Source organism: Aulonocara stuartgranti (assembly GCF_965226115.1).
Source record: "Aulonocara stuartgranti genome assembly, chromosome: 14".
Taxonomy (NCBI): domain Eukaryota; kingdom Metazoa; phylum Chordata; class Actinopteri; order Cichliformes; family Cichlidae; genus Aulonocara; species Aulonocara stuartgranti.
This window is the reverse complement of record NC_138950.1, coordinates 4,343,072-4,356,085: the sequence shown is the minus strand read 5'-3', so window position 1 is coordinate 4,356,085 and position 13,014 is coordinate 4,343,072. Positions and strand designations below refer to the sequence as shown.

The 13,014-nt window shown below is 42.3% G+C and overlaps 1 protein-coding gene across 9 annotated transcripts in view; it reads left to right on the top strand.

The window, feature by feature from the left end:
- The window catches only part of LOC309687771 (glycerophosphodiester phosphodiesterase domain-containing protein 5-like), a 41,915-nt gene extending 28,902 nt beyond the window's left edge, over positions 1-13,013 (top strand). For 4 of the 9 annotated variants that reach the window (XM_082502948.1, XM_082502946.1, XM_082502947.1 and 1 more), the window contains 6 exons: positions 84-302; positions 481-638; positions 2,123-2,270; positions 4,309-4,391; positions 5,462-5,541; positions 8,026-13,013. In XM_082502948.1, the coding sequence (XP_082359074.1) occupies positions 84-302; positions 481-638; positions 2,123-2,270; positions 4,309-4,391; positions 5,462-5,541; positions 8,026-8,132 (795 nt within the window). In that variant the 3' untranslated portion in view covers positions 8,133-13,013. The other 5 variants (XM_082502949.1, XR_014270849.1, XR_014270850.1 and 2 more) reach the window with 5 other exon arrangements.
- Position 13,014: the final 1 nt, after the last annotated feature.

Here is a 13,014-nt window from a genome sequence, read left to right as displayed (position 1 = left end):
AGAAAATGTCCCTCTAAGTTAAGAGCAGGTGAAATTCAACCTGATTTTTTTCCTCTCACCATCACTCTGCTTCTCACTTGCAGAGGGATCCGTTTGGCACCGTGTCATCCCTCTCTGCGGCAGACCGCTCCCAGGCCCAGAACCAGTCTATTCCCTCACTGGTCCAGTTCCTGGAGGTAGCAGCCCGAAGTGGTAGACTCGTACTGTTCGACCTGCGCAGGCCACCGCTTGGACACCCATACAGTCTGTCATACATCAACACCACTCTACAGGTGGTACAGGCCCACATCAACTCCTCGCAGGTAACTGATCAGGATTAATGTATCTGCACTTTGATTTAAAGATAACGTTAAATTGGTTTAATGGGGATATTTTTGGTTTCAGTCTAGTGCCGTTCTGCAAACACAATCAGTGCATTTATTTTTCCTATTGTTAATTTTTCCTGGTGTTGTTTGCTCACTGTGTTATGTGTGGCTGTAGGTCCTGTGGCTGCCATCTGAAGACAGGGACCAGGTCCAGGCTGTGGACCCACACCTGCAGCAGACCTCTGGAGAAAAGGCTTCTATCCAGGAGTTGACAGACGGACACATCACCAGACTGAACCTGCACTACAGCACCATGTCTCAGCAACAGATCCGGTACAGAGCTGATAAACGGCATACATTAAACGTCTGTCTTAGGCAGTTTTAATTAAAGATTGTTAATCACTGCAGCGGTAATTATTTCAGAGTTTCTTCAGATTTAGGTTGTATTCGTGTCAGGAGAGGCCACATGCTCACACTCGTGAATTATTAACCAATACCAGGGCTGTTAATGATTTGAATTGTCATTTTAACTTGCATAAATTACTCAAACAACACATTAAAGATAAAACAAATATTAACCAACACAATTTTAATTGTGAGTTTAATTATAATCAAGCAGATATAAATAATAGCATTCATTTGAATGTATTGGCTGTCATCTTTGTGACAAACAAACAGCAACACAATCAGCTGCTTCTTCAGGTTTTGCCTGACCCGATGTCCTGGTGATGGAAGTTCTGCTCTGTGTTTCTTCTTTTTATGCACTGCAGAAAAACTATTCATGCAAAATCTGATTTCTAAAATACAAATTAAACATAGTTATTTGTACAAGTCTGTAAGTTCAGACTAGAAAAACAACAACAGATATAATGGCCTGCACATAGTTCAAACATTCAATTATGCAATCACATCCATCTAGTGGCAAAACAACCCTATTTATACCAACTGAGAGAAACTTGACATTTTGAATTGGTCTCTTGTGTTTGTGCATGTGTGCAGTTATGTAACCCAGATACAGATGGATGCAGCTTCCTCAGTGACTCCATCTCGGTGCTTGTAGAACAACCTCAGGGAAGTGAGAGGGAGATAAAGGGCAGGTGTGAGAGATGCTCATCGCCGAAGTGAGGAGAGGAAAGTGTGGATAAAGAGGAATTTGTTCAGTAGAGGCATGAAGGAAGCAGTGGAGGAGGTACAGACGGGTCCAGCTGAGAGGAGAATAAGAGAGGGAGGTAGTTGTACATTAACAGTAGCTGTGGGAGAACAATCTGGAAAGAAAGATGGTGGAGTGACTCACATACAGACAGTTTTCAACACAACTTACACAGGCGACTGAAATAATCTTCCACTGTTACAACTGATTCATCTTCATGAAAACGTTTCAACTGTTATTTGTCACCAACGGTGACGGGTGGAATGAGTCATACTGTTATTGCCTGATAGGTTTTAATCAGAGCATAAAGCATGCGGTCAAACTTTTACAAGTCTTTTACAGGCCACTGACTCACTGGAAAAACTGCAGTAGAATGTATGAATACCAGAGTTAAACTTAACAGCTTTCTTTTTCATCAGTAACAGTCTTTCATTAAATTTAAGGCTGCAAATGTGTGGAAAAGTTAATCCCTCAGAAGCCCACGTCTTTGTTGGTATGAGCGTGCATTAGTGCAGATGGAATTGGCAGCTTGCACATTTGGAAAAGCCCGATCAATGCTAACAGGTTTCAGAGCAGCATGCGCTCCCATCCAGGCGATGTCTCTTTGTCAGAGAAGGCTTGGCATGCTAAACTGCATCTCTCTCTCTCTCTCTCCCCCCCCCCCCAGAAAGTACCAGTCAGTGAACATCAGCACTAACCTGTATGTGATCAGCCAGCCTTGGCTCTACACACTGGCCTGGTGTGCTGGAGCGCAGTCCGTGACCACCAACTCCATCCACATCCTGTCCAACATCAACAAGCCGCTGTTCCTGATGGTGAGCAGATTCAAACCTCCAATTCTTTTATGAGACAGTCATATTAGACTTTATTAACCTCCTAGGACCTGGCGTCCACATATGTGGACATCAAATGTTGGTTGTCTAGGCCAAAATACTACATTTTGCTCTACAAGGGCCTGATATCTAGGGATGGGTATCGTTTAGGTTTTATCTGATACCGGTGCCAAACCGGTAGTTTTGAAACGGTGCCGGTGCTTAAAGAATGGAGAACACAAACTTTGTCCAAAAACCTCTCATGTTCAGCTGTTTGTTTTTTTTTTTTTTGTTTTTTTTTTGTAAAAAGATAGCAATGTTAGCCTTTTCTGCAGCTATGGGGCATATATGGTATCACTCTTGGCTGGAAGCAGTGCTTAAACAATGGAAAAAACACAAAACTTGTCCTAAACCTCTCATGTTCAGCTGTTTTCCACTTTTTCTTTGGTCATTTTAGTCTTTTTGGCCAGGGTGAAGGGAGTATCTGCCATCAAACAAGAAGACAGCCGCATGTAACTACGACGGTGTTTGCTAGTTCACCTTACATGCATTAATTTAATAAATAAAATAAATTACACACGAACAACATTAAGCTACTCACCCAGAGAAGAACGGCTGCTGCTGCATCATCATCCGTCATCATTTCTGCTACACTGGCAGGGCTAGGGGCCAGGACTCTCCTCTTCAGGTTCTTGGGGGATGTTGCTAACTCTGGGTCCGATAACAGGCAACCCACCTGCAGTAGATGTGCTCGCTGTGAGGTCTGGCAGCAAGGTATCAAATACAGGTGCATTTCTCGGCTTTTAAAAAAACGCTATGCGTCGCCAGGTATTTCATCGGATTTGAGGTGTTGCCTCCTTTGACAGTATCACAGTATCAGCTTAAAGCACTTGTTGCAGGCAGCTGAGTTTGCATCTTTTGCTGTGAAGTACAGCCAGACTTTTGACCGCTTGGCCTTGGGCATTTTTAATCTGTAGCTCTGCCCTAAAAGAACGTATGTACCTAGGCCCGCCTACTATCCTTGGAAAGGTAAAATGATTGGCTAGAATCCAAAGTGTATGACATCTCAAGAAAAAAAGCACCGAAATGTGCGCTGCTTTTTGGTCTGGTTACTACCGTTCATGTCAGAACCAGTGCCATCATGGCACCGGATACGGTACCCATCCCTACTGATATCCACTTACGAGGACATTATACTACCACTGTTCTATCAAAATTTAAAATGAATGTACTCATATGTGGATGTCAGACCCTTGTAGAGCAAAATAAGGTAAAAAGATAATTCTTTGTTTTTCCATTCATCGGGTCCCAATCAGCCCAAATAGAAAAGATAAATTAAAAATGCATGCCGTGAAAGAGTTCGGGTCTTAGGAGGTTAAAGAAACCAGAAGGCTCTTAGAACTTAGAAACTGTTAAAAGTAATAGGATTGGTTACAAGCATTTACATGTAATATATTTCATGCTTCATTAAAGAGTTATTCACAAGCTGGCACCACATACTCTGTTAGATATGAAAGCATTTGTAGAAGATAATGGCAGATTGTGTAAGGATGAACTGAGGCTGCGGTTTGGTGAAGGCCTGTGAGGGGACTGGCAGCAGCTCCCGAGGAGACAGATCCCCATGTGCTAATGACAGAGAAGCAGAAGGGAAGTGTCTGAGCTGTGGTCCCTCTCCTTAGTTTCAGATAATTACCTCCCATTATGCCTGATGAAAACAGTTTTTAGGCTTGTGTCAGCAAGCTTCAGGTAAGGCTCTGAGTAATTCACTGAAAAACGTCTAAAATTTGTTGTTATCCACTGAAGCTTGTGCAGCAGGTGTCGTGTGTGTTTGGAGATTGTACCTGTGAGCATTTGATTACATAAACCTTCTCTCCTGCTCCAGCTCCAGTGCAATTATTATTTTAATAAGAGTGTTCAGTCCGTTTACCATCACTGTGTTGAATAATCGTATTAATGCTCAGTCTCCTCCATCTGTGACCCAACAAATCTCAGAACTCTTTGTTTAATAAATGTAATGAATCCTTTTATTGTGTCTCTCTAGACCCCAGAGGAATATAGTCTGATGTGGATTCTTACTGATGTGGTGTCAGCCTTCCTCATCACTGCAATTTTCATATTCCACTGGTAGGAACACACACACACACACACACACACACACACACACACACACACACACACACACACACACACACACACACACACACGTTCAGCTATCTTAGTGAGGACCTTCATTGACATATTAATGGTTTCCCTAACCCTAACCATTAAAAATGAATGCCTAACCCTAAACCTAACCATAACCTGTGCATAAGCTGTGCTGGGCTGAGTCGGTGTGGCTCACTTTTGTGGAAGCAAACATTTTGTTTCTTCACACAAAAATAATATCGGAATATTTTTTCGTTCAGCTTCAAGAGATCCTAAAATTATGTTTTAATATTCTGCGTCTAATTATTTACTTTAATCTCTTCTTCAAATAATAATTATCTTCAAGTATAATATTTTTAAAATATTATAAAAATGACAATAAAGCCACATTGATTATATTTATTGATATTTGCACACATTTCACAGTATGTGACGCTCGGCTGGTTTTCTCTTGATGTAAGATGTCAGTTTCATTTAAAGATTTATTAACTTTGATTATCTGTCTAGTCATACATTACGAAGTAATGAGCTACTAAGAACAGCATTAATAATGATAAATGCTCCTTTTTATCTAAAGAAGCTGCCTTTTTTGTGCTTTCAAATATTCAGCCACGATTTGTTTTATCAACTCAAACTGAATTTGTCATGAGATTGTGTTCACAGCGAGATCACGAGGGGTTAATTTAGATCTGAACTCAAGCACAGCTTTTTCAGGTTAGCTATTTGTGACTATAACTAGCAGCCCTTAGACTGAGGATATGAAGAGAGTCGGAGTCTTTCCTGTCACACAGACGATGCTCTTCACCACAAAGAAAATCCTCTGTGGTTTTATTTGTACTTTTTTTTTCTGCGTTGCCCCTTTCATCATCTGCTCCTTCCTTCACTCTTTGTATAGGCGGGCTTCAGTTGAGGCTCGCCCAGACCTCCTCTCACATGTGTACACATCAAAGCTGCTACATGCAGCAGCCTCAAAGCACAGTGGTAAACACAGCAGCACACCAGGTTACGCTCTGCTGCTCTGATCTCTGTTTGCGGTGTGTGTGTGACAGGTGGAGAGAGCGAGGCCTGCCCTTCTGGTCCGGCAGCCGGCAGACTCACGAGAATGGACCATACAGCAAGTTCAGGACAGGTATAACAACGTTTTTCTTGTACACAGTGCTGGATAAATGTGAAACATCAACTTTCAGCAGATTACACACGTGTTCCAGTAACTTTGTCATGCTTTGTCCCCGTCATGGCTGATATTACCTGTTTTCTGTGATACGTTGAAGTGTCCTTGGGCAAATACTGAACGCTTTATTTCCCCTGATGCTTCCATTATTGTGTGACTCTGTGAGTGAACGTTAAGGTTCAAAGGTCAAAGTTCTGCATGATTGGTGAATCTGCAACTAGACAAGACAAACTGATGAAAACAGATGTAAACATCTGTGTCACTTTCATCCCGGCTGAGGTTTAGCTTAGAATTTAAAGGTGCTGCTAGTCTGCATTCATTGAAGACTGTGTTACATATTCAGGGGTTTTTACTACATGGAAATTAAATGTTTGGTGATGTTGTCATAAAATTAGGTTGTCCTTTTTAAAAAAAATTAAATTTGGTATTTCATTGATTTACACGTCATACTCATATTTGGTTGGTGAACGGTCAGAAATGTGAGGAAAACACTCAGATTTCTGCCAGTAGTGATAGTCTCACAGCCTTCACTTTGTTCAGTGATCGTGCTTAACGGCTGAAATAGTCACCCACACAGTGCTGTTGTAGCTTCTTATGTAGCAGGCTAGCCACCAAGACTGTAGCTATTTCATGAAAACATCTGTGCATGCAGTGATCTCCTGCTGTGTGTCGTATGTGTCATGTGTGTCAGACTCCGCCGAGATCATCTGTGTTCGCTGGAGCGCTCTTCACTCTGACCCTCCTCCTGGAGCCCTTGTCTCCCTCCCCCTGGTCTTCAACCCATGACCCCCCGCATGTCAGCCCTGCATGTCGTCCCTCCAAGAACCTTGTATGAGTCATGAACCCTGTTTTTAATGTGCATCTTTCTGTGTTTCCTGCTGAAAAACTGCTTTCCATCATCCATGGAAATCATATGAAACTCTGTGAAACTACAAAGATCATTAGCTGTTATGAAAGTTTTTAAAAAGTTCAAGAACATAGCCCCTTAAAATTAAAAAGACAGTTCAAGATCATCTTGTCGTGGCGATCGTGGCTCAAGAGTTGGGAGTTCGCCTTGTAATCGGAAGGTTGCCGGTTCGAGCCCCGGCTTGGACAGTCTCGGTCGTTGTGTCCTTGGGCAAGACACTTCACCCGTTGCCTACTGGTGGTGGTCAGAGGGCCCGGTGGCGCTAGTGTCCGGCAGCCTCGCCTCTGTCAGTGCGCCCCAGGGTGGCTGTGGCTACAATGTAGCTGCCATCACCAGTGTGTGATTGTGTGAATGTATGGGTGGATGACTGGATATGTAAAGCGCTTTGGGGTCCTTAGGGACTAGTAAAGCGCTATATAAATACAGGCCATTTACATTTACCTCCGAACTGTTTCAGTGCAGCTGCTGTTTTTAGATCACTCTGCAGATTCAGTCCTTCTCTGTGAGCGCTGCCACGTTAAAACAGCACTCCTTCAATTTTGGTTTTTATTCTAAGGAAGTGCCTGAAGTTTCACTGAGGCAGAGCTGGTGAAAAGGGTGGAAGAGGAGGAATAAACATCGCCTCTGTTCTGTTCTCCCTCAAACACCTCAGGATGTTAGACTACAGTCTTTTTTGGAGGGGCGGTGCCTCTGATCTCTGTTTACACCTGATCTAGTGCCTTTACGTTTGCACACTGTGGACTTGTCAGTTTAAAAAAATGTTGACAATGGCTCGGTCATATCTGGACACCCAGCTCTTATGATAACGATCTTTCACTGACAGTGTCAGTCTGAAACAGAAGTTGTCTGCTCTCTCCGTCCTCGCTGACATTGCAGACTGCCGAGGTGGTCACAATAAGGATAATTTGAAGCATTAGCATTTTTTAGGTGGTAGTTATATCTGAAAAAGATCCTCACTACCATTTGTCACATCAGCAGTTCTTTTGACTTCACTGTCAGATGAAGACTCTTCATGATGTGACACAAAATTTCTTTTCTTCGCAAAAAGTTCCACGAGCACATCTCCTCCATCCCCTCATCACACTCTGGAGTTTTTAATGTGTGACACTGAAACGGCCCAAACAGGATGTGGTTCCCTTTGAAAGAATTTTGTTTTGTGACTTTATGTTCTGCAGTAAATGACTTCCTACTGAAAGGACTGGAAATAAGAAAAAAGTAATTTATTACTCATTGTGCAGCTGCATATGGCAGTAATATGTGATTTGCCAGAGTTTGTGTCACAGCACGCTGTTTGAGACCCGCTGCTGTACAATAATTACAAATTGGAAAATAATGATCTGCAGGATTTGTGCTTGTGTATCATGCACTTACCTCAGTAGTGTACCCCGTCATTTATGCTGTCCTTCCTTCTTTCCTTAAGTCCTCTGACCTCCAGTTTCACCTTTGTATTAATTCCCACCATGCTGACACCATGTGACAGTATAAACTGTTGTCGTGAACTCACTGAACACTGTTTGGGTTTTTCTGTTTTGCAGAGCTCAGCGATGTTTGGTCCATCTCCAGCGTCACTGTCCGGCCTGATTTACGGAGCATGCCTACTTCACCCAGCACCCCTCACCTGCCCACCATCACAGAGGAGTGAGAGGGAGGGAGATTAAAAAAGGAAGGTGCAAGTCAGGAAAGGACAGATAAGAGATGGAAAAAGTCCTTGTTGAGAGTGTGATGAAGGCCTGTCAAACTCTCTGATCTTAAGCTTTTGTTATTTAATTATTGTTGCTTATAATAGTCAGTCTATTACTTAGCATCAGTTTAACACCCACAAAATCGATGTGGATTGATGGGACTTGACAGTGTGAGCAGCCAACACAGCATTTGTCTTCACATTTTGATGGAAAACTCCGAGCAGTGCACAGAAATTTGTGACACCACCTTTTAACAAACAAATGAAAACTAAAAATGTTTGGAAGTCATGACAGAGAGAGCAGAAAGTAGACGGCACACTCTATTCTCCATCTGTCATCCTCTCGGTCTGTGGGTGGGCCGCCTGTGGAAGACGAACAGCTGGAAATAAAAAGCCTTCATTCATTTCCCATCAGAGATGAAGCAAATGGACTGTGGACACGCGCCCTGGGGTGTCCGTTTCCATACTGTAATCTCATGATGCCATTAAATTCCTCAAAGTGAGGACAGTTAAAGACGAGACCAGAGGATGAGGACGTTTTCATTTCTGGTCATTCGGCACGGTGAACGAACAAAATAATGAACGTCTGCAGCTGCAGTGATCCATCAGTCACCTTTGTGCGTCTGCTCGCTGATGAAGGACCGAATGTTGATCAGAGACGCTCTGTGATAAACTGTAAACACAGAAGAAATGAAATGGACTCTTACATATGAGCTGTGCTTTTTCATTTTCAGCTGTACAGACATCAGGTGCATCAGACAAAAACCTTAAACCATGTCTTAAATGATCATTTGTGTGTCTGAATTGCTAGATTCAGTGTGTGAACTCGACACTGTTGGACTGACAGAAAGAATGTAAACCAAAGGCTCGGGAAGGGTACAGTTCATCTGTGTACTAAAGTGAATGTAATATTAAGTTTCCAAAAAGTATGCAGATTTTTGGCTGTATGTCCAACATGACATTTTTCCCAGGGTCAGATCTGTTTTACCACCGTGGGGAAAAAGTCATTTAAATTAGTTTATATATACATATATCTCTATATATTGCTGGTTAGCTTAATCTATAAGTACTATAGCATAATTAATCAGTAGGTTTATTTTTTTATAGTAATAGTCTAAACCTGCAATTAATAACTAGAGCTTTAAGATAAATGTAGTGGTTTAAACGTCCTACTGTAGGCTCCCCCTGCATGCTGCAGGCATCACTGCTCGAGAGAGACGGCGGCTGCTGTCAGCCTGCAGAGGTTTACAAGGAATCTGCAAAATGTAATGATGGTGACAAACTAAACATTCAGTTTGTCTGCATCCAATCAGCTTTTGTTTTATCTTATTTCAGTCGCTCTGTCACCGTGTCAAACACACCTGGCGGTGGATGGTACCAGGTGTGAAGTTAGTTTTGTAGATCAAGGACTCTCATTGGCTTTTTACCTGTACTGGTTTTGAATGTGATTGGGTCAACGTGCCACTCACAGCCCTTCATCTTTGCTGTGTGTGTGTGTGTGTGTGTGTGTGTGTGTGTGTGTGTGTGTGTGTGTGTGTGTGTGTGTGTGTGTGTGTGTGTGTGTGTGTGTGTGTGTGTGTTTGTTTTAAGTCTTTTACAGTTTATGGATCCATCAGTTTGCTGGGGTCCACTTTGGTCCAGGTGATGTAAATTTTCTTATCTGATATAAAGCAGGAGTCTCCGTGTGGAGGCCTGCGGGGGCGGTTGGGCAGACTTTGAGCAGACTTCAGAGACATTATGAATGAACACCGCTCTGTGATGTCTGCAGCTGACTGTGTATATTCCCCACCACTGCTCTTCACTCAGATTCAAACCCAAGTCTGCTTCAGTTTGTCAAAACAATCACTCTCACAAGCTTTTGAAAACCCCTCTTGCAATGCAGAGAGGTTTATAAGTTTAGTGGCTTGACTGAAGCAATTCAAATGAACAGAGTCGCACCTCTTCCAGGTTAGGTGATCACATGGTTAAACAGACCTGATGTTGGGGGTTATTGTGGAGCAGGCGCTGCAGAGCCACCAAGAACAAACTTGTTTATGGTGTTGTGTTGAGTAAAGTGGGGGCTGAATCTAAATCTAAGCTCCTAAATCCTTTTAACCGTCCGCATGGCTCTATTTTAGTCACACTGCCTCCCTCATTGCCTCTCCTTTCAGCAGCCTTGTGGACTTTCTTTGATGTGAGAATACTGACTGCAAGAAAAGTCTGTTTGTTAGTAAAACGTGCCAGCGGCACAAACTGCCCGACACGCGGGGTTTTATTTTTTTTAAACTTGCTGCTGGTAATTTTATTTTGGTGTCTCATCAGTGCCAAGTGTGGTATCAGTGTCAGAGAAACCAGACTACTTTAATGAGGTGATAAGTGCAGTATCAGCGTTGTCTTCAAATATATACCCAGTATTTCCTGGTTACACACTGCTGTAAGCGGATTTGTTTTTCATCACTTTGATCGCACATCATACGTAAATGTGCCGGATTCTTATTTAGAAAATACAAAATAGTTTCTAAAAATTCTCCAATGGTGACTCATTATGCTAAAAGTGCAGTCTTTGCTACAAGCACATGTTTAATGGACCAATTTCTGTGTGGAAATGTGAGTAAAAACAAAACACTGGAAACCTGTCGACTTGGCGTAAAAAGTAATTTGCTGCTGTTTTTTTTCCTTTTTTTGTACCTCCAGTGCTTTTATCCATCCTTTATTTGCCAACTCCCGTCTGCAGTGCTTTATGTCAGTGTCTGCAGGCTCAGCTCTAAACATTCAGGGTGAAGAGCAACAGGACAGAGACAGTTTTGTTAGCTTTGACCAATCTTGTATGTTACTCCCCTCCTGTCCCCTAATCAGGGTCGTAACACTGATAAAGAGAAGTAAATTAAGTGTCTCGTGTCTTAATTAAGGCACAAAATAAGACTTTGTACCCCTCAGCAGTAAAAGCCTGATGGGACGTTATCGTCACCCTGCCGGGCAGGCCGGTGGCATGGACACAGTTTGTGAATGGAGGAGAACGAAGCAACATTGTTACCACGGGTGCATCTTCTGAGAGGTTGAGGGTAACGCTGGCAGCTGTCATTATTTTCCTATAGTGTTAAAATCTGCACAGTTTTCAGTAAATTCCCAGCTGCAGACTTCAGTAAATGATAATTCATTTAAATACTCTCCTCCAAAAATCTTCAAAAAAGTCAGAATTAAACAGGACAGCTGAAATCTACCACTTATATATGCAACGAGGCAGTTGAAGTCTGACACCAGGTGTCCTTAGCAAATTCAAACTGTAGTTTTCAAAAGAGGGTTTTGTGCCAAATTTCTCCAATTTTAATCAATTCATAGATTTGAATAAATGATTTTGTTGGAAACTTGGAGCTGCTCTCGAGCAGACTTGCAGCTTTCCCTGTTCTGCACCACACTGGACTCCCATGTTGGGCCCACAGAGGGCTGGGTTTGGTCCAGCAGAGGGCAGGGAGACACAAGACCTCCGAATGATTAGAGCTCAAACAGTCACGATGCACTGTAATCTGAATGTGTAGTTGGTGTTTGACAGTGGCTGATCTGCTGTGTAAGCTTGATGTTTTAACTAGTTTCTGTAAACAGCCGTTTTTAGTTGAGAGTAATACTCGAGCATCCAGAGGAACTGCTGGAATTTCACAGGACAGGCAGCAAACAAACAGCATCAAAGAAATCTGTGTAATACGTTTATCAACATGCTAATTGCAAATAAAATCTACTCAATCATAAAAACGTAGTTGATATTTTGTGACTTTTGACCAAAGAAAGCTACGAGAGTAGCTTTGTGCGATTGATGCCTGAAAATCCAGTCCATCCTATTCGTCTTACGGTGCTTTGCTGGTTATAGCATTTATGACGAGACCCGGATTCTTCATACAGAAATAATTATCCACTAATCATTAATAGGTTTTAAAAAAATCGATTGTTACCACCAATAATGGGCGGACAGACGTGTTTAAGTCGGCATGTGTTTGAGAAACCCCCTTTTATGCCAGTTTTTCAGTTAAGAAAAAAGTCAACAAGCAGCTGGGCACACAGCGCCATCAGCAGGCAGTCGGGTCGTCGCACTTTGGCCCAGCAGTGGGCCCGTTTTACAAGCAACTCTTACAGTTTATGCTAGAGACAAAATCCAAATGGTTCCTGAAAGATGAGAACTGTCCAGCCAAAACTACAAAATGAATTCAGGCATCCTGTTTGATACTTTAGGTGATAAAGTTTAAGACTCACTGAGACTTCAGGCCTCTCCGGGTTGAGGGGTTAAACCGTCCAAAACAGGCCACCTTTAATAAAGACTGATGATCTGGATTATCTGGTGCTTGGAAAGATTTCGTTTCGTAGTCAGTGCAGCGTCTCTGCTTTGCTGTCTTCATTCCTGCAGGAGTGCAAACATTTTTAAGCGGGTACAACTGAGGCTGTCTGTTAGTTGTTTGGTTCGTCGATCCTGGAGGGGTCCTGTCTGCACACCGAGGTTCTGTTCATTGGCTGCTCTTTAAATGTGACTCATCTTTTAATGTTACGGATGTAAGAGACATTTACAGGCAAAGTGGGACCTCTGAGGTGTTAAATGATAAAAGTCACTGAAAAGAGCGAGAGCATCAAATCTTATGTATCGCTTAGTGTTGTTTTTGAATAATGAGCTTCACACTTGGTGCTGAGAAGTGATCTGTGATATAATGTAATATTATAAAACTAGTATCATAGTTCAGATGCTAATCTTTCAAAATGTTAAATATGTTCTGGTTTTTTTACATTGTGCTGTTCTGACCTGCAATATTTTATTTTAAAGGAAATTATTTTGCTTTACTGTAACTTATCTGATGAAATGCTGCCGTCACCTGGTATTAAACAT